A 20774-nucleotide genomic window follows, 5' to 3' on the forward strand; every position below is an offset into this window, starting at 1 on the left:
TCTTGTCTCCAGGAAGTGAAAAGCATGCTCTATTGGGTTGAGATCAGGTGATATCCATCTGCAATATGAAGTGGCATCCTATCAAGTTTGGCAGCATTCGGCTGAATCTGAGCAGAAAGTCTAGCCCTATACACTTCAGAATTCATTCTGCTGCTTTTATCAGCAGTCAGGTCATCAGTAAACACCACTGACCCGGTTCCATTGGCAGCCATGCATGCCCATGTCATAACACTGCCTTCACCATGTTTGACAGATGATGTGGTATGCTTTGGATCATGAGCTGTTCCTTTCCTTCTCCATACTTTTCTCTTCCCATCATTCTGGTACAGGGTAATCTTGGTTTCATCAGTCCAAAGAATCTTATTCCAGAACTGGGCAGGCTTTTTTAGGTGTTTGCTGGCAAAGGCTAATCTGGCCTGTCTGTACTTGAGCGTTACCAGTGGTTTGCACCTTGTTGTGAAGCCTCTGTATTTACATTCATAAAGCCGTCTCCCGACCGTAGATGTTGACCATGACATGCCTACCTCCACAAGAACATTCTTGACCTGGCTAGATGTTGTGAAAGTTCTCATGTTCTGCTCACCATGAGCAGAATTCTGCGGTCATCCACTTTAGTTGTCTTCTGTGGTCTTCCAGGCCTTTTTCTGTAGCTGAGCTCGCCAGTTAATTCTTTCTTTTTCAGGATGTTCCAAACTGTTGCATTGGCCACTCCCACTGTTTTTGCTATCTCTCTGATGGGTTTATTTTGTTTCCTCAGCCTAATGATGGCCTTTTTCACTCGCATGGACACCACTTTGGACCTCATGTTGGGAGTTCCAGTGAACAGCTACCAAATGCAAATGTAACACTCAGAGCCACCTCCAGGCCTTTTATCTGTGTGATTGGTCATGGGGTACCCAGGAAACAGGCCACACCTGGCCACACAGCTGCTTGTCAGCCATTCCTTCCATTACTTATGAGCCACCAACGATGCGTGTGTGTGTATGCCACTGGCTGTCCTTCCCGAATGGTTAGTGCCCCACTTTCGTCAAACCCCTTGAATGACAGCTGAAAGTCCTGACTTGGCTCCCATCTGGGTGTGTTTCCTTTCAACATCAATGTGGTAGTGTACATAGGCCAACTGCCAAAACAGTTATCCTTGTTCCAGTATTTCTGGCCCTGACCATATATCGGTGTATAAGATTTTCATGGTGTGGATCAAGTGGACAGAGACAAGTTTCTCTCCTTCAGTCATAACACTCAAACTTCAAAATCCTATGAAGCTGACTGGAGGGAGGACAGATTAAAGGAAGTACTTCTTCACACAGCACTTAAACTATGGACTTCACTACCATAAGATGTAGTGATGGTCCCCACTTGGAAGGTTTTAAAAGGGGAGTAGACAAATTAATGGAGGATAGGTCTATCAATGGCTAATAGTTATGATGACTATATATTAATTCCAGTATCAGATGCAGGGCTTGCCCTCCCATGATACAGGATGAATCCCCTGCTCAGGCAGTGGATTGGGAGGGACAGCAGATTGTGCCCCCCCCCCACCACAATGCCACAGTGGGTGAACGACAAGCATGGCTCCCTGGAGGAGCAGCCATTCCCCCCCCCCCATCTCTAACTTTGAGGCCTCTCTGAGAGACCAGGTGGGTGGGTTCTCCAGAGAGGTCACCTGCCCAGTCTCTCGCTATGAGAGAGTCCCCTGAACAAGAGATTGGGTGGGCGAGTGGCCTCTCCAGACAGCTGCATCAGCCATACAAAGAGGCAGATGTACCTTTCCGGAAGGGCTGCACACCTGATCTCTCCCAGAGGCATTGTGAGGTGGCCCTGGAGATTGCCTGTACAGTCCAGGGGTGGGGGGAGGTGGTGGCTGCTGCAGTAGTGTGGTGGCAGCATCTCTTGAGCTGCCGCTGATCAGAGGCAGCATGCCTCTGTAAGCCAGTTGCTGGGGAACATAACCAGGAGGATGCTATTCCGCTTATGATCTGCTTGTGGGCTTCCTATTGGCATTGTTTGGGCCACCGTGGGAACAAAATGCTGAACTAGTTCTTTATTTCTATAATAAGAACTTCTATAATAATTATTATTTCTGTGTACTACATTTGTATCTCTATGTATCCTTGACGAATATGGCCTGTGGGGCTACCACACCTGGCAGAGCCTTTTCAATGGTGGCACCCCAGCTTTGGAACTCCCATCTGGTAGAGATTCAGCTGTCGATTCTGTTGTCATTTAGGCAACTTATTTGTGCAGGCTTTGTGGTATAGGCAAGTACTCTGTTTTTGTTTTCCTTGCTTGCTTGTGTTGAGAGTTTATTGTATTTTAGTGTGTGTGTGTGTGTGTGTGTGTGTTTTGAGTCATTATTTTAATGTTGTTTGTGTGATGTACTGCATTTTATATAGGTTTTTAGTCACCCTGGGATCTTTGTGAGGATATAAATCTTTTCTGCCCACTTGTCCTTGTTCATTTTTTTATAAGATTATTTGGTGGATATGTGAAATTCCAATATACAAGCTGGGTGTTGGTACACTCATCAAGGAGAAATATTTTTAAGTTGCAGTTCGTAGCAAGGCTTCTTTTGCACATACCCCTCCTCTATCCTTTTAATGTGTGATCCTTTAAAGTTTTCTTTTTCAGTACTTTGAAGATTTCTCCTGTCCTTTTCAGAAGCACATATCCAGCTGGCCTAACCAGAAGCACGACTACTCTCCTTCTCCCAGCAGCACAGGTATTGACACATTTCCATTACATACGCTTTGGGTAATGTTGGGTAACATTATGCTGCTGGCATGGATGGGGATTTCTCAGAATTTCATGGAAACGATGAAATGTGTTTGTACGCTTTATCTTACAACATGGGAAGGAACTGTAATACATAATAGGAGAGTAAATCAGAATGGGCGTGGGTGGAGAGAATCCAATATGTTTTAAGGCACAGCCCTATGCATGTTTGTAGAACTTTTTTTTTCTGTCTAACTTTTTTTTTTCTGTCTAAACATGCATAGGATTGCGCCCCTAATCTGCAAATCATATTCTAATATTTGACTGTTGGATTAGTATCCAGATTTTAATTTACTCTCATGTGAATCAATTAGGTTTCTCACCTGAGTGCATGTTAATTTAAGTTCTTGGGTATATCATCAGCAGAGCAATATTTGCTTGTTAAGGAAAAGCCCTGAAGTGAAAGAAAGTTAAAAAATCTAGGCTTTTTGCAGTCTGTATATACAAATATATACATATATTTATATGTAGTAGTAAACTATGTAACTATGTACTACATATGTACTACATACGTACTATGTAGTAGTAACCCCGTAGTAACCTATGGCTGCGAGAGCTGGACCATAAGGAAGGCTGAGTGAAGGAAGATAGATGCTTTTGAACTGTGCTGCTGGAGGAACATTTTGAGAGTGCCTTGGACTGCAAGGAGATCAAACCAGTCCATACTCCAGGAAATAAAGCCGGACTGCTCACTTGAGGGAATGATATTAAAGGCAAAACTGAAGTACTTTGGCCACATCATGAGAAGACAGGATACCCTGGAGAAGATGCTGATGCTAGGGAAAGTGGAAGGCAAAAGGAAGAGGGGCCAACCAAGGGCAAGATGGATGGATGATATTCTGGAGGTGACGGACTCGACCTTGGGGGAGCTAGGGGTGGCGACGGCCGACAGGAAGCTCTGGCGTGAGCTGGTCCATGAAGGCAGGAAGAGTCGGAAGCGACTGAACAAATAAACAACAAATATACAAATATGTATGTTTCTTTTCAGTCAGGTTACCCTTGGTATTTCCTTCAAAACTGAACTTAGCTTACTATAGTAAATTAGTGGCTGTCTTAGGTAACCCCCCTAAGAGCTAAGGAGAGTAAGGTGCTTAATGAGACTATGCTTAAATTAATCTTATCCCTTTACAGAAAGCTGTACCACACACTAAGTAGCCATTGCTGAAAGGTAAAGGAAAGTAAAGATGCATTTCAAGCCAGGAAGTATGTTTCTATGTCTACTTTTCTGGTTTAAAGGTAAGCGCTTACCCTTCGTGCTGGTGGAAATTGTAATTTGTCTTTTCTGCTACCATACTTAGTTTCTGGTGACCAGGTGGATTTTCTTTAGATTAGATCCAGACACTCGCAGTTTATGTTGCCAGAGGAAGGCTTATTTGTAATTCTTGGGATGCCAATTATCTCATGTGTTTTACAAAATACCTGCATGTAAAGGCAAATAATGCTTTAACCCTTCAGTTATTAACATTTCAAAAATTCGGGTTTTGAAGGGAACACAAGAACGTTACCGGCAAGGGCAGTGATCCAAAGAGCTGCCGAGCCTCGAACAAGAAGCTTACAATTGTTGTTGTTGTTGTTCAGTCGTTCAGTCGTGTCCGACTCTTCGTGACCCCATGGACCATAGCACGTCAGGCCTTCCTGTCCTGCGCTCTCTCCTGGAGCGTGCTCAAGTTCATATTCATGGCATCGGTGATGCTATCTAGCCATCTCATCCTCTGCCGTCCCCTTCTCCTTTTGCCTTACAACAGCCCAGTGCAATTTTTGACATTTTTTCTTTGAAAAAACTTCTTTTACTTGCAAAGAAGTTGCTATATAACTCCTTTTAGTTTGCCATGATATGTAAGCCTGAAGATCCTTTGGCTCGTGGTACTAGTTCTACAGTTCTTTAGTCCTTAGCCAAGTTCTAAGAAAATAACTACTCATATTAAGGTGATCTGTATGCAGGATTATATGAATGATCAGACTTAATCATAAACCAAAGCTGGTTGTCATTCCTGGCAGCAAGCACACTCTGTTCTGTGTTATTTTCCAGAAGATGTTTTCAGACTTATCCAGGACATGAAAATCATAAATTGAATGATAAAAACACTCCTTCCCAAAGGACTAACTTTAATATCTGCTGACATTAAAAGAAATGGATTTGGGGTCCCTCCAGGCCTTAATTCACCCCTTTGTGCTGGAATGACCTCCACACTGGCTCTTAGTACAGACTTCTATAGATCTTGTCCCAAGTGTACATAAGTTGACACAGGCTGTCCACTTCACCTGGACTATGGCAGCAGGTGTGCTCCAGAGATCAAGCATTTAGCCTTCGTGTAGTTGGATTATCAGTCTCTGCTTTTCGTAGCATGTTTAACCCATAAACAGCAGTGTTATTTAGTGCACATAACTTCTGTATACAGAAAAATCTCTTGTATCCAGTCTCTATCTTTCATTACTCTGAACATTCTGTTCCTTAATTATCTGACATCTTAACGTTCTTTGCATCCTTTATTAGGAAAGCCTTTTTTCTGTGATCAGATGTCATGGTCTTTCAAAGAATTTGGATGTGGAATTTTCCTGTGCTTATTCTGATGTTTTCTCTATATCAATGTGACTTTGGCATTGCTGCATTTGGTTATCTGCATTTCTGACTGTTCTGGAGAATGCATGAATGACTATTCTGTGCACGTATCCCCAGTCATGCCTTCACCCATATTTCTTATTCCATCGTCCATGGCTAAAGTACCCTCTACCTTACACTTTCCCTAGCATGGTAGTTCTCTATTATAGTTATTTAACATTCTTTAGAATTCTCATCCGTACCGTTTTGTAAAGATAATCACTTTAATTTAGCATCCCAAGAGGTACTGCCAGGTCATTCACATAAGCTGGGGGCAATTATCTTGTTCTTTATAGTAACCTGCTTATAAGTTCTTTATAAGCTGGCGGCAGCTCAGAGAGGAACCCTTTCCCGGCTTTCCTCTTCTGTTTAATCTTTTTCTTTATGGTGCTTTATTAATACCTTACATGATATCAATAATAATATGTGCTGTATAAAGATTATTTGTGTTCTTACTGGTACATGAGGAAAATTTGGTATGAATAGATTATGTGCCAGGGCCAAATTAAAAGCCTGTGTGTGTGTGTGTGTGTGTGTGTAATACCACGTACTGTTGGGGACATGAAAGCCGCAGTCCTACACACCCATACATGGAACTACCCCCACTGAATACAGTGGGATTCAATCCCTTCCAAGGAAGTAGATGGAAGAATGAGATGGGCTGGCTTGGGGCAAGGATATGTGAGGAGGATGCAGCTAAAATATGTTGCTTATGCAGTTTGGGGTTTACCTAAAGTTAAATAGGTAAATGGAGTAGGAAGATGAGAAAATAGATGTGTTCTTTTCTGACACCAGGAACCTTAGTGCACTATGAACATTGGCCTGAATATTTACCCATATCAATTAATGGAATGAATGATAAAATCTCCAGCCCCAAGTCTTGAAAAGGCTGATTATTGCAAAATTCAAGGTGGAGGGGAATGAGGAAAACACAGTTCTGAATAGGAATCCACACTCCTTTGTGTAGGGCTTGGTGATGCAAATAAGCTTTTGACACAATTCACAGAAATGTAAATAGACTGGATATTGTAGTATTATATATATCCCCCACAGCTTCAACATTGCCAGGGTGGAAAGGCTGAAATAGTGGAGGAATGTGCAATGCAGTAGTGAGACACGATGCTTTACCTATTCTGTGTTTATAAAAGAATGAGCAAAATACATGGCCTAGTCCTTTATAAGATTTTCCTGTGCAATCAAGGCCTAGGTGCAATAACATTATGATCTGCCATTTCATCAACCTTTCATTAGGGATTGACAAAGTAAAATGCTACATGAATACATCCCAGTCAGATCCCTTTCACAGGTTCAGCACTGTTTGAGATGCAGGGATGGGGAGAACTAGGGTGTCTGGAAGGTAAGAGTTAAAGCAAGAGGAGAGATTGGCACCTCTTCCCTTCATCCCATTCTATATATTATCTAGTACGAAAATTGCATTCTGCATAAGGTGATGAAATGTAATTGTATAAGCAGCCCCATTGGGTCAGTTGAGACTTTTCATTTGCTGTGTATATGTGCCAAAGGCTTTCTTGGATCAAGGTGTATATTGAATACAGTACTGGATGAACTGCATTCTAAGGATTAATCACTGAGGAATCTGACACTGGTGCTGTGAGCACTTAAAAAAATGGATATTTTGCAGTGGAGCTTATTTTAGTTTGGATTTACCAGACATTTGAAGTATCCACTATATCATAGTCTCTTTATAGCATACAAGTATACTAGAGGCATTTGATTACTAGAGGCATCTGATTACATTAGACAGAAATTGGTTGCTGTATGTTCCACATCTCAAATACGGTGGCTACTGTCTCTATTGGTCATACTTTAGTGCTGGAACTTAGAGACAGGTAGGGCCAAAACATTTCGTTCTGGCTACTAGCTGCAAATCACCATCTGGAAGTTGCATAGGTATGGAAGTTTGCAAATTGCTCAGGAGACACTGTCTCACAAATGGTGTGTATGAGACATTTTCCAAAATAGAGCCAGGATTTGGGACAACCTTGTACGTGGCACCCCCTGTACGCCCTCCTAACCTGCAAGAGGTGGTACATGCAAACTGGCAATTCTCTTAGGCTGCACCTCTTGAATGCCCTGTGTAAACTGGAAGTGGTATTTTATTTTTATTTATTTATTTAATTTCTATACCGCCCAATAGCCGAAGCTCGAAGTGGTAGCGCTGTTAGCTGCCATTCGCAATGTTAGCAATGGTCCTGGAGGACCAGCAAATGCATAACTCTTCCACCCTGGTTAAGCAAAAGTGAGGTGGAAGCTTCTGAACTCCTCCCCTTGGTCACCTGGGAGGAGGAGAGGGGAGGGCCACGTGTGACCCTGAGGCTTGCTGTGACGTAGTCCTGCTTGTTCACATGTACAACTATTGATCTGGTTTGCACGATGAAACAACACACCATTTGTTAATCATGGGTTGTTTGGGAGCAAGGGAGGGTGCTGGCTCCCAACTGCTTGACTGGTTCCATTGCCTGTCAGCATACCTATTTTGTCCCTATTTTGGCTTTTGGAGGATGCCTTGATTTAGTTATTTCTTTATTTCAATACCGCCCAATAGCTGAAGCTCTGTGGGCGGTTCACAAAAATTAAAACCACAAAGTTCAGCATAAAGGAATATAAAATATGAAAGCTTAAAACCACAAAATAACAGTACAACCAGAATAAAACCTAGCAGCAATGCAGAGATTTAAAATACAGAATTAAAACACCACAGCTAAAAGACTAGGAAACTAAAATGCTAAAATAATGGGAGAATAAAAAAGGCCTTCACCTGGCACCGGAAGGAGTACAACATAGGCGCCAGGGAAACATCTCTAGGGAGCTTATTCCACAGCCGGGGTGCCACAGCAGAAAAGGCCCTCTTCCTGGTAGCCAACTGCCTCACTTCCTTTGGCAGGGGCTCATGGAGAAGGACCCCAGAAGATGATCTTAGATTCTAGGCAGGCACATATGGGGGGAGGCAATCCTTCAGATAACCTGGCCCCAAGCCATTAAGAGCTTTGAATGTTAATACCAGCATTTTGAATTGGGCCCAGAGATTGACTGGCAGCCAGCGCAGCTGGAAAAGTACTGGCATGATGTGATCGCATTGGCCAGTCCCTGTTAACAATCTTGCTGCCCTGTTTTGGACTAGCTGAAGTTTCCAAAGGCTGCCTCACATATAATGCATTGCAGTAATCCAGACTAAAGGTCATTAGAGCATGGATAACTGTAGCTAGGCTATCTCTGTCCAGTTAAGGGCGTAGTTGGTATACCAGCCTAAGCTGATGAAAAGTGCTCTGGATAAAACTTTGTTCATGTCAGCAGTGCCATTTCTCAGAGTTAAGTATCAGGTGCCTGGGTTGTTGGGGGAGAAGCAAACCAGTTATAATCCAAGAACAAACCATGGATTATAACTGCTCCATTGCACACAGGAGAAATCTCTTCTGTCTGACCCCTGTCCTTGGTAAATCAACATGCCTATTTTGGCTTTTAGGGGGTGCCTGGATAAAACTTTGTTCATGTGAGTTGTTAGCACTGACTTTCCTCAGGGTTGAGCTTGCTCCTCAACATCTCTAAAAGTAAAATTTCCGAATGGAGGGATGGCTGCATCTTGTAAGCAAACATCTGTGCCTAATCGCTAATACGGAGCTTGCCTTTTCACATGCTCAGGTATGTTTTGAACTGTTGATAATACATCAGAAAATTATGTGTTTCTAGTATACCTTACCACCACAGTCTGGACTATCAGTGTGCCACAAGCACAAAGCAAAAACTAAGAGTGCACACACAGCAGAGAACTCAAGCAGGTGAGCCAGATGGCCTTCCAGCCTCTGCTTAAATACAGTCAGGGCCAGAAATATTGGAACAAGGGTAACTGTTTTGGCAGTTGGCCTCTGTACACCACCACATTGAAGTTGAAAGGAAACACACCCAGATGGGAGCGAAGTCAGGACTTTCGGCTGTCATTCAAGGGGTTTGACAAAAGTGGGGCACTAACCATTCGGGAAGGACAGCCAGTGGCATACACACACCCCCATGGTTGGTGGCTCATAAGTAATGGAACAATGGATCTTAATTACGCATTCAAGACCAAGCTGCCACCACCCTGCCCCCGAAGTACTTTGTATTACAACAGGGATAGCTCACACCAATATATTGTTGCTGGGAAAATCCATTTCCCCCCAGCCACTGTGAGGATTGCAGCTAAGCTCTGGAAGGACAGGAGAGCCTGAAGGGGGTGGCAGATGACGCCAGCCATTGTCCCTTCCACCCTGTGAGCCCTGGCTTCACTCCTCCCTGCTCACACGCAGATAATGTTTGAGGAAGGGGAAAGGAACCAGCCTGGTCAGAGTTAAGACCAGCTCCTTCTAGAGCCCCACCTCCACTGCTTGGGTTGGCTTACTTGTTCAGCTTTTGGCCTGCCTCCAGCTTGAAGTTATTTGTATTGGTTTCCTCCTATTTAAGCGGTTAGTTGTGTGTATCTTCTGTTTTCTCTGTTTAAATTGTTTTTATTATTGATGTTAGTAGCTATGAATGCTCCATTTGAATTGGAAAGGTGGGATATTAGAAATTTCCAAATAAATAATGTAGTTTTATGATTATGTGCAGTCTAATTTGCACCCTTTCCAGTAAGCAACAATAATGACATTTCTCTTCTATTCTTCTGCTTTTTTCCTAGAATCTAAATCACTGTAGCAGACTATAAGTGGCATTTATCAAAAATAGTTGTTAACCAAAAAGTGTTGTGTGATATTTTGGTAGGCTATGATTACTTGCCAATATGCAGCATACTCCCTTTTGTCCATGAAAACACACAGAAAACCTTCATTTATTTTTATATTTTTCTCATACACACATAATTTAAAACAAACATATTCAAGGGTTTACATGCTTTAAAAAAAATCAGTTTCTTCCTTTCCCTGTAGTTGGACACCTCCCCCCCCCCATTTTAAATAGGAAAAACAGTTAATTATACTTGCAGTAGACCCACTGATTTCCATGGGGCTTACATTAGTCATGACTATCTTATGTTCCGTTGATTTCAATGGGTCTGCCTTAAGCATGACTAAATCTGGGTCCAACCCACTTTTTCTAAAGATACATATACAAAGTTAACAGTCTTTTAATTAATCTGGTATACTATCCTCAGTTCTCTCATCATGGTCTTAAGCAAAAGTTAGAAACTGCATTCCACAATTTCCCAGCTGTACAGAAGAGTGGATACAGTGCATGAAAGGGTAAGAATCTTGACCCATATCTAAAAATAAAGTAGACCCTCTTAAAAAGGAAAGCATTTTCGTGTGATGTGAGATTATTACAATTGAATCAAGGTTCAGGCTTCAGATTGCAAGCATAACTTTGTCATTGTATCTCTGTAGGGAAACGTCTGAACCAGCTGTCTTTCTCAGGAACAGTTGATATACTCAGAACTGTATATTCAGGGCACTGCTTCTCCGTTTTATTACTGGGAAGAGAGTACCCATAACCTCATTAATGAATATGAACTTCCTTGAAATTATTCTCATAACGCTTGACAGGAAGTGCTTTTGCTGTGATGCTGAATTTATTCTGCTCTGTTTAGAGCTGCTAAAATGTCCATAGCACCAAAATGGAAATGTAATATTGTTTTATTACATAGTACTTGTCGTTTATGAATTTTATAATTGCATAAATATTTGAAATACATCAATGAAGAATAATGTAGATAGTCATGAAACTTGATAGAAAACTGGCCATTGGTTATGCAGTACTGGAATAGCCGCCTTAATACAATGTTTACCCATCTGAAAAGTTTTCTTCAATTTAATTTGCTAGAATATTTATGGTTTGTGAGTATATTTAACCTTATGTTCTCATTATTTCACACTAGTGACATTGGGCTGGATCCAGACTTAGTTACACTTTGAGTAGACCCATTGAAGTCAATAGGATTTAAGTTAGATATGACTGACATTCCCATTGATTTCAGTGGGTCTACTTGAGTGTAACTAAATCTGGATTCTGGAGTTGGAGATTTGTTAGTAATTATGACAGTGGTGTTTTGTTTTGGTTTTTTTAAGGGTAAGGGAATGTGTGGGTTAGAATTGTTACCTGCGATTTAAGTAAAAATCAAATTTCTGTAGCATTGGGTTTCAATGCATGCATATTTGTTAGTTAATTGGTGTCAGGGCCTAGAGGTCAGAAGACAGGGGGCATTTAAGACCACTTCCCCATAGGGATGTACTGTGCGATGGAGGCAATTATAAACTACTCAGGCTCAAACATCTGACCTATATTTCATAATCTAATTTAGGCACATCCTCTAGATTTTAAACTGACAGGGCTGTCAATGCTAAGCACATAACCGTACAACACCAGATTGGCCACTCTTCAAGTCCTGACCCCCTTTTATCAGACTCTGGAATAACTTTAGCGTTTATTCTGGCTGGGCTTGTCTCTCTGTGCGCATTTTTGTTCTTTGCATGGAAAAGCAGCCAGCCAAAGGAAACAGAATTGACTGAGAAAGTGTCGATTTGCCTGCGGTCTGCTTCCCTTGCTAATTAGCATGACATGTGATTGGAACATGCATTTGGCTCTGCTGCTGGGTGTAACTAATTTATACCACCAAACTGGGATCAGTTTTGATCAGACAGACGGTACATGGTGTAACTTCCTTCACTGAAGCAAGTTTCATCACAAGATTGTTCCCCTCAAGAGGGGTGGGGGGTGGGGATCCATTCTGTAAGCCTTCATGTGAGCACTCTGCCCCCACTCAGGCTTCCCAGCTCTGGCTCTGAGGACAGCTGCCCTTGTTCAAACAGGAAAATATACACCCTGAGAGATTACCACAGTGCTTCTGCAACTGTGGTTTTCAGGAGCTGAAAGGGGACATGCATGAGATGTCTCTCCTTTTGATCCCACAGAGGCTTGTCTTGGGTTCAATAGATGAACAACTCAAATGTCATAGAAGACTCGGACACAGCAGTCATGAAGCTAGACAAGAACTTTATTGTCTCTCTTTATCAGGAACAGAGCAGCAGCAGGAAACTCCTAACTCCACCCAGATAACAACTAAGTCAGGTGCCACCTAGTGACTAAACTATATAATGACACTATCCACACACCATGAGCTGAAGATGCTCAACCCGAAGTCAGGGCATAGAGCTGAGGAGGATGGAAAGCATTTGCTCTGTTTCCCATTCTTCCCCTGCTGTCCTTTAAACTAAGAGGGAGACCTTCCCTTTGAAGTTCAAAATAGCCTTGGGCAGGGGTGGAGAAGTGTATTGCCCCAGCTGTAGGCTTTGAACTCTTAATTTAGAGGTGCCAAGATAGTGATAAATCAGATCCAGGTTTACTTAGAAGGAGTACTTTATTGAGTAACTTACAGCACACAGGCATACCCAATGGTTGGATCAGACAGCTTCTCTGAACCCCGAGCCATGGGGTACAATGGGTGTTATACCATACATGTTAACAGTAAGGCAGCATAACAGCAGCAAGCACCACCTAGCGTTCATTCCCAGCATAGACTAGAAGTGTTTGGTTCTCAGCACAGCCACCTGCAGCTTTAAGACAAACAAACTTCGCCTCCCAGGCACATCTTGATATCAGCCTTTGACTCATCTCAACATGCTCAGAGGCCTACTAGCAAGGGAATTGCAGCAGTAATGAACTTAAGCAAGCATTATGGATCTCAAGGCCCCTCTAACACTACAGGTGTTATGCTTCTGGGGCCAATACAGGGAGTCACATTGAGAGCAGTTCTCCCCATGTCTAACCCCAGGGCAACCTAAAGTCTGAATCAGCCCCCTGTCAGTAGACAGGGATGTAGACAGAACATACTTGAGTGGTGGATTAAGAACAGACTTTTACTGGGCACATAACAAACTTACATATCAGGGTAAGTTGGCTAAGGTTAGCCCCGTGGTCAGCATCCCTTGCAGGAGGGAGAAAGATGGAGATGGGAAAGTAGAGGGAGGAGACCAGGAAAAGGCAGAACGACCTCCCAGAGATCCCCTCCCATGTCTCTCAGGTACATATTAACCCTTCAAGTTCAGGTTAAGTGACTCATGGCCCTTGTCTCTCCAACACCCCTCCTCGAGGGCAATGGGTCACTGAACTAATCCCATGCCCATCAGGTGGCGCTGGTGCAGTTCCCCTGGCAAAGACTTTGTCAGCATATCTGCCACCATTTCTTAAGTCGGACAGTACTTCAGTTCAATCACCTCTTGCTCTACTAAGTCCCTTATCAGGTGATTCCTCACATCAGTGTGCTTTGTCTTTGGTCTCAGCTTCCCACTCAATGCCAGCTTTAGCCACTCCTGTTTGCCTTCATGTAGCACCGTGGCTTGAGTGTTCTCCAGTCCCCTGTCAGTGAATAATTGTCTAAGCCAAATCACTTCCTGACATGCACTGGCTGCTGCCACGTATTCTGCTTTTGTGGAAGACATGGCCACTACTGCCTGCTTCTTACTGGCCCAACTGATGGCCCCACCATTGTACATGAACAGGCTTCCTGATGTGGACTTGCGGTCTGACTCATCGCCTGCCCAGTCTGTATCCACGAGCCCGATCAGCCCCGTTGTGTGTGCTGCTGGGCGGTTTGAGCTTTGTATGGGTGGTACCTCTCAAGTAGCTCATCGCACCCTTCGCTCCGTTCCAGTCGTGTTGAGATGGCTGGGCCACTTTCCTGCTCAGGATGCCCTCGGCTGCAGCTATGTCTGGCCTGGTAACTGTCACGATGAACAGCAGCTCACCAGTGGCCCTTCGATACTGCTGATTATCCAGCAGTGGGACGTCATCATCTCGCCCCTTCAAGTGATCTGTGGTCATGGGAGTCTTGACCCCTTTTGCCTCCGCCGTTCCGAACTCCAGCAGCATCTCCTTGATCTTTTGTCTTTGACTAAGGAGGAAGCTTCCGTCGTCCCCCTTCTCAACCTGTATACTCAAATAGTGTGCTATTGGACCCAGGCCCTTGATTTCAAAGTTCTGCTTCAGTCTGAGCAAAATTTCCATACCATCGCTTTCCCACTCATAGCACAGGACCAGATTTTCCACATACACCAGTATGTATGCCCACCTGCCCACCCCCCTTCTGCCTGGTATAGAGGCAAGGGGCTGCTTTCCCCTTGGTGAAGCCCAGATTTACTAGGACTCCATAAATTTTCTCGTTCCAGGCCCTGGCAGTGTGCTTAAGTCCATAAATGCTTTTGTGCAGTTTGCACACTTTCCTTGCCCCTCCTGGATCTACAAACCTGGCGGTTGCATCATGTACAGGTCTTCCTCTATTTTGCCATACAGGAGTGCTGTTTTAATGTCTAGATGCCTAACTTGCATCTCCCTGCTGACTGCTACGCTCAGCATTGCTCTAATGGTGGTGTGCTTTACCACCAGGGCAAAAGTTTTGTCATAGACCTCCCTATACTTTTGAGAATATCCCTTTGCTACTTACCTGGACAGCCATCTGTCAGGGATGCTCTGACTTGGATTCCTGCATTGAGCAGGGGGTTGGTCTCGATGGCCTTGTAGGCCCCTTCCAACCCTGCTATTCTATGATTCTATACCTGGCTTTGTAGCGTTCTACTTCACTGTCTGTGTTGCACTTCACTTTGAAGGTCCACTTGCAGCCAATTGCCTTGCGATTGGGGGGAAGTTCAGTCAGGGTCCAGGTCCCATTTTGGTGTAATGAGTCCATCTCTTCCTGTGCTGCCTTCTTCCACCTGTCTGCCTCATCCTTGGGCAAGGAGGCAATGTCCTCCCAGCTTGCCGGCTATTGGATCCACTGCGCCCTGGCTGCAAAGTAATAGTCCCTGTACCTGGCTGGCAGCACGCCTTTGGTGGCCCTCTCTGACCTCCTGGGTTCCTGCTGCTGTGCTGTCCTCAGCTTGGGCTCCCCAGTGTTGCTGGCCTCACTGTCAGAATTAGGTGTGTTGGCTTCCCGCTCGTCTTCCTCAGGTGCTGTGGGCTCCCTCCTCCATTCTCAGGTGTGCTCAGGTCCACCTCTGTCAGCTCAATCATCATGGGCCTTGCAGTCTCACCGAATTGCACACTTTGGATAAGGATGCTGCTGCAGTCTTGGGGCTTGCAGTTGACTCCGCCTTGCCTTTCATTGCTCTTTGGCTCCCTCTTGTGACCATTTTCGGGACAGTGTCTCTTGAGATGTGTCCTGGCCCCACACTTGTAGCATTCTCTTGTCTTTGCCTTAAGGGCTTGTTCTGATTCCCTCATGGCCTTTGTCTCTGGCTTAGCCTTTGTCCTCTTACATGAGGCATCGGCCATGTTTTCCATCCTGTGATTCCGCTCGCTAGTCAGCCTGGCCTTTACATAGTCCAATTTTAGCACTGCTTCAGAACGCAGTGCTGTTATGTGGTCATAGGAGTCATCTAGGCTGCACAAAATGATGGCCACAGCATCCTCCTCTGGGGTCTCTGAGCTAGTTGCCCACAGCTCCTCAACAACTTGAAGGACTGCATTTATGTGGTCTGGCAAGCTGGCTCCTTTCTTGAGCCTCATTTTAAACAGCTTCCTCTTCAAGAAGAACTTCGTATTTATGCTGGTAGGCTGACTCACTTTCTGCAGAGCCTCCCACATTCCCTTAGCTGTTTTCTCATTTCTGATATGAAGCAAGTGGTCATTTTCAACGGTTGCCCTTGCTTTTCTGTCCCTTTTGTCCCAATTCTGGGGGTTTTCTGTGGGGCGAGCTGATTCCAAAACCTCCCACAAGTCCTCTTTCAATAGCACCATTTCCATCTTGAACTTCTATATCTGGTAGTTCCCAGTGCCTAGTTTTTCCATGGCTGCATGTATATTTCCTTCAGCCATAATTCCACCTTCCAAGATTTTTTTCTCCCTTTTCTATCCGATGGGCTGTGTGATTCCTTGCAAACGCCTTTTTCTTCTTTATTGGCTACTGGGCCAAATAACCTGAAGTCTGAATCAGCCCCCTGTCAGTAATCACAGATGTAGACAGAACACGCTCGAGTGGTGGGTTAAGAACAGACTTTTACTGGAGATATAACAGACTTAAGGGTAAGTTGGCTGAGATCAGCCCCATGGTCAGCATCCCTTGTAGGAGGAAGAAGGAAGGAGACAGGAAACTAGAGGGAGGAGACCAGGAAAAGGCAGAACAACCTCCCAGAGATCCCCTCCCACCTCTCTCAGGTAAGTATTAGCCCTTCAAGTTCAAGTTAAGTGATTCATGGCCCTTGTCCCTCCAACACAACCATGTGGGAGTTCTGTGTGTGCCACCATGAGTTCCATGCTGGAAGAATGGTGAAATATACATGTAAATAACCCTTCCCCTGCTCACCTTCTCTCCCTCCTCCCCTCCCTATCTTCCCTATTGACCTTTTTTTCTTCAGTCTCTCCAGGCTTCTTTCTTCTCACTTGCACATCTCCTCCTGTCAGAACTGTCTGACCACGAAATGTTGCTACCTTTTTAAAATCAGTTTTCTATTAGAAAGCATGGAAGATGTGGATTGAAAGCATTTCTTCCTCCTGACTTCCATTACTAAAAAGTTCAGTTCACTTCAGATTATTCAGATGGTGCCCTTAAAGTATATTTAAGATGTTCATTCATCTTAGTGAATGTTGAATCCCCAGTAAGATTGCCACTGATAACAGCTGGACGTGATACTTAAGATTCATTTGTACTTTGGAAACCTTTGCAGTGACTGACCCCCATGCATTACTACAATTGTAAATGTAAATTGTAAATTCTTCTGCCCAACTCCACCATCCACTTTTTGAATATCATGGAAAAAATAATGCCATATGACTCAAGGTTGGCGAAATTGAAGACACCAGAAACTCTAAATTCTTTCTGAGTTCATGTCCTCCAGTTCCTGTCCTCCAGCACAAAGATATAGGTGCGTGCGTGTGTGCTTAAAAAGCAATCCAGCTTGTATTATATAAATTCATTTATAGTTCATGAAAGGGAAAGAAAAAATCCATGATTTCAGCATTAAAACCACAGTTGCATAACATATATTTTGTCACTAACTTTAAAATGTATTCAGATTTGTAAGATACTAACAAAAATCAGGCTATAGAATAACATTGTCTTCCCCCAACCCGGTGCCCTCCAGATGTTTTGGACTACAACTTCCATCTACCCCAGCTAGCATGGCCAATGGTCAAGGATAATGGGAGTTGTGGTCTAAAACATCTGGTACCAGGTTGGGAAAGGGCAGGCCTATGTCTTTTCATTTAATTTGTAAAATATTGCATCAGTGGAAATTCTGGTTTCTTCTAGAGAGTGTGATTGATCTCAAAATAGGATCTTCCGGTCATAGTTGAAACTTCCATCAGTGGAACCCCCTACACACACACACACACACACACACACACACAGGGTTCATTGATATAAATGTGGAAGCCCTACTTTCCATCAAGGGAACCCTGTGTGCGCATTGGAGGAGCTCCGGTGTCCCCAAGGAATTGCTGGATCAGGGCCTCCAGTTTGGAAAGAGAGAGGTAAGAAAATTAAGCTAAGAAATGACAAAGACAGAAATGTTCACAATTCAGATTTGCTGAATACTGGGAAGTTTGGACTGCACCTACTGTAGCAACTTGTGGCCCTCCATGTGTTTTGGCCTACAACTTCCATCAGCCCTATGCAGTGGTATGGGATAATGGTAATTGTAGGCAAAGACATCTGCAGGGCCACAAGTTGCTCACTTCTGTTCTGTAGAGTACAGCTGCTTCTTATTCTCTTGCTGGAAACAGCTTATGAAAGCTCTGAGTGGCTTTCGATACCATCGACCATAATATGGATCGTTTATCTGGATTGGGCTGGGGAGGCACAGTTTTAAAGTGGTTCCAGTCCTTTCTGGAGGAGCAGTCTCAGAAGGTGGCAGCAGGGGATTTCTGTTCCACCCCATGGTTATGCAGTATCAGAAAGAGAGGCCCTTCTCATTTTCCCACCTCTGAGAGCAGTCAAGTGAGTGAACAGAGGGCCTTCTCTGCAGTGGCCCCACATCTTTGGAACAAGCTGCCATCATAGGTCCGCCATGCTCCGTCATTGCAGACTTTTAAGAAGGCCTTGCAAACATACTATTTTACCTTGGCCTTCTGTTGATATGACTGCTACTGTTGCTGCTGTTAACGTCATTGTTGGTTGTATTGTTGGTTTTAATTGTTGGCTTTTATTGTTTTTATGTTTTTATCACTTTTAATATTTTAACTGTTTTTATGTATTGTATTGTTGTAAGCTGCCTTGGGAGGGCTTCTGCCCTGAAAGGCGGCTAAGAAATATTTTAAATTAAATTAATTAATTAGATAGATAGATAGATAGATAGATAGATAGATAAATAAATTATGTGGAAAACCTCTTGTTCACTGTTTTGGTTTATGCCCAGAGTTGGACATCCAACACATTGCAGAAGTTGGTGCTGGGTGACCCTAGGATTCATTTTCACCCCTTTCAGCATTCATTTCAATACCTTGAAAGTCATTGCTTTACCTGTCATTTCTTTCTTATTTCTTCCCCATGCTGCATTCTCTCTCCTGAACAGCCACGCTGGCACTGTCTCCTACAGAGGTAGGCCCTTTACATTTCTTTTGTATGCTGTCCAAATACCTTTTGAGCTTTATCTTGTGCTGACTTTTCCAGTGCCCTCTGAAGAGTGTGTAGCATTGGTATTTATGCTTCCAGCTTGTTCCATCTGTGGGAGATTCCTGGTCAATATTTAACAACGCATCCTACCAATGTTAGCACAGTTTCAGGATAAACCCTATCACCAAAGAAACAATATTGTGAACTTGCTTTAAAGCAACCTTCCACCAACCTGGTGCCCTCCAGATGTGTTGGACTGCCCTTCCCAGCCAGCCATTGTTCTGCAGTGTCAACACAGCACCATTGTGTGAACTGATGGAGACACTGTACCAATTGGATCACGCATCTGTGGTTGTGTAATCCAGAGTGGCATGATCCATCCCCATCCCCATATCCAACCATGCACATTTTTCTCAGCTTGCCTTCAGGAGATTCCTCTGTTCTCGTCTTACATGTTCAAGAAACAGTTTGTGGACGGGTGAAACAGCTTTTTGAAATGCTACCAGTATGTGAGCTACTTCTCTCCAGTTTTCCCTCTAGATTTTGATCTTGGTTTGTATCCTTCATAACTGTAGTTCCACAAATTTGCATATTCATTGCTTGTAGCCATCAAGGGGTTACAATGTTCTGATTTATTTATCTTGTTCAGGCTTACGATAGCTTATCTAAAAATATTTGTCTTTCTGATGCCCAGGGGTAAGAAACCTGGTGCCCTCCAGATGTTTTGGACTACAGCTCCAACATCCTTGACCATTGGCCATGCTGGCTGGGGCGGATGGGAGTTATAATTCAAAACACTTGGTGGTCACTAGCTTGCCTGTATCTTTGCAGAGTGCATTTGACACCCCCCCCCCCCGGGTATTCTATGCTGTCTGCAAAATGTATGTCATCACTTAAATGATAGGTCCGGTGGTTACTTTGCAATGAGGGTGTCTCATGTGGCCTGTTGCCCCTTCTGTACTTCTCTTAAGCCCTATTCAGTTGTTCTCCTCTTGTGTAAGCTATATATGCACAGAGAGGGAGCAGGAAGGAGTGAACTATCTGTGGACACTTTCCTTGAGATCTAAGAATCCCAATTTTCCAGGGTTCAAAAATCTCAGGGAGAGCCTCCACCGAAACAGGAGGCTCTTCACTGCAGATAGTCACACACACACACACACACACACACACCCGCTCCATGTGTAGAGGGCAATGAGACTGGCAAGGGGGGTGGAGCCCACTCTCCCATGCCCACCTCCTCACGTTAGAGCTTACACACAAGAACAACTGAATAGATGCCATCAGAGTAGAATTGCTGACTCAGTAAGACTAATTTCTATAACGGGTTGTTTCATGCTCTACTTTCATGTTTTGGTCTTCACCTTGCTTTCAGAAGTTGCTGACACAGAAACAAAACTTACACCAGTTTACTGTATGCATGTATCAAGTTGATGATAACTTTCTTCTCTATTCTGTTAGGATGACAGGCTGGAGCATTGGCACAGTAAAGCCTGCAAATGTGATTGTCAGGGAAGTCCCAACTCAGTATGGTCCACTGGAACAAACAATCTTGAATGCATGCCAGGTAAGGATCTTTCTTTCTTTCTTTCTTTCTTTCTTTCTTTCTTTCTTTCTTTCTTTCTTTCTTTCTTTCTTTCTTTCTTTCTTTCCTTCCTTCCTTCCTTCCTTCCTTCCTTCCTTCCTTCCTTCCTTCCTTCCTTCTTTCTTTCTTTCTTTCTTTCTTTCTTTCTTTCTGCTTATAGCCCAGCCATTTTGTTGACTTAAAACTCTTAAAACAACCCAGAGTACCGGGTTTGCATTTCATGACAACAACCCAGGAACTGGGTGTTCCTGGGTTGCTTATAAAGCCAGATGTAAAGTGGAAGCAGCGAGAGCGAG

At 43.7% G+C, this 20774-nt stretch overlaps 1 protein-coding gene across 1 annotated transcript in view; it reads left to right on the forward strand.

Annotated features, from left to right (window-relative positions):
• Positions 1-20774, forward strand: part of RS1 (retinoschisin 1) — a 34717-nt gene that overhangs the window by 5200 nt on the left and 8743 nt on the right. The window contains exons 2-5 of the mRNA XM_084844079.1: positions 2659-2719; positions 3904-4008; positions 18856-18881; positions 20355-20460. Coding sequence (XP_084700205.1) covers positions 3957-4008; positions 18856-18881; positions 20355-20460 — 184 coding nt within the window. The 5' untranslated portion in view covers positions 2659-2719; positions 3904-3956. The remainder of the gene's footprint in view (positions 1-2658; positions 2720-3903; positions 4009-18855; positions 18882-20354; positions 20461-20774) is intronic.

This window comes from Heloderma suspectum, chromosome 3 (genome assembly GCF_057233095.1).
Source record: "Heloderma suspectum isolate Gila_16-S chromosome 3, 16-S_ref, whole genome shotgun sequence".
In the NCBI taxonomy this organism is placed as follows: Eukaryota; Metazoa; Chordata; class Lepidosauria; order Squamata; family Helodermatidae; genus Heloderma; species Heloderma suspectum.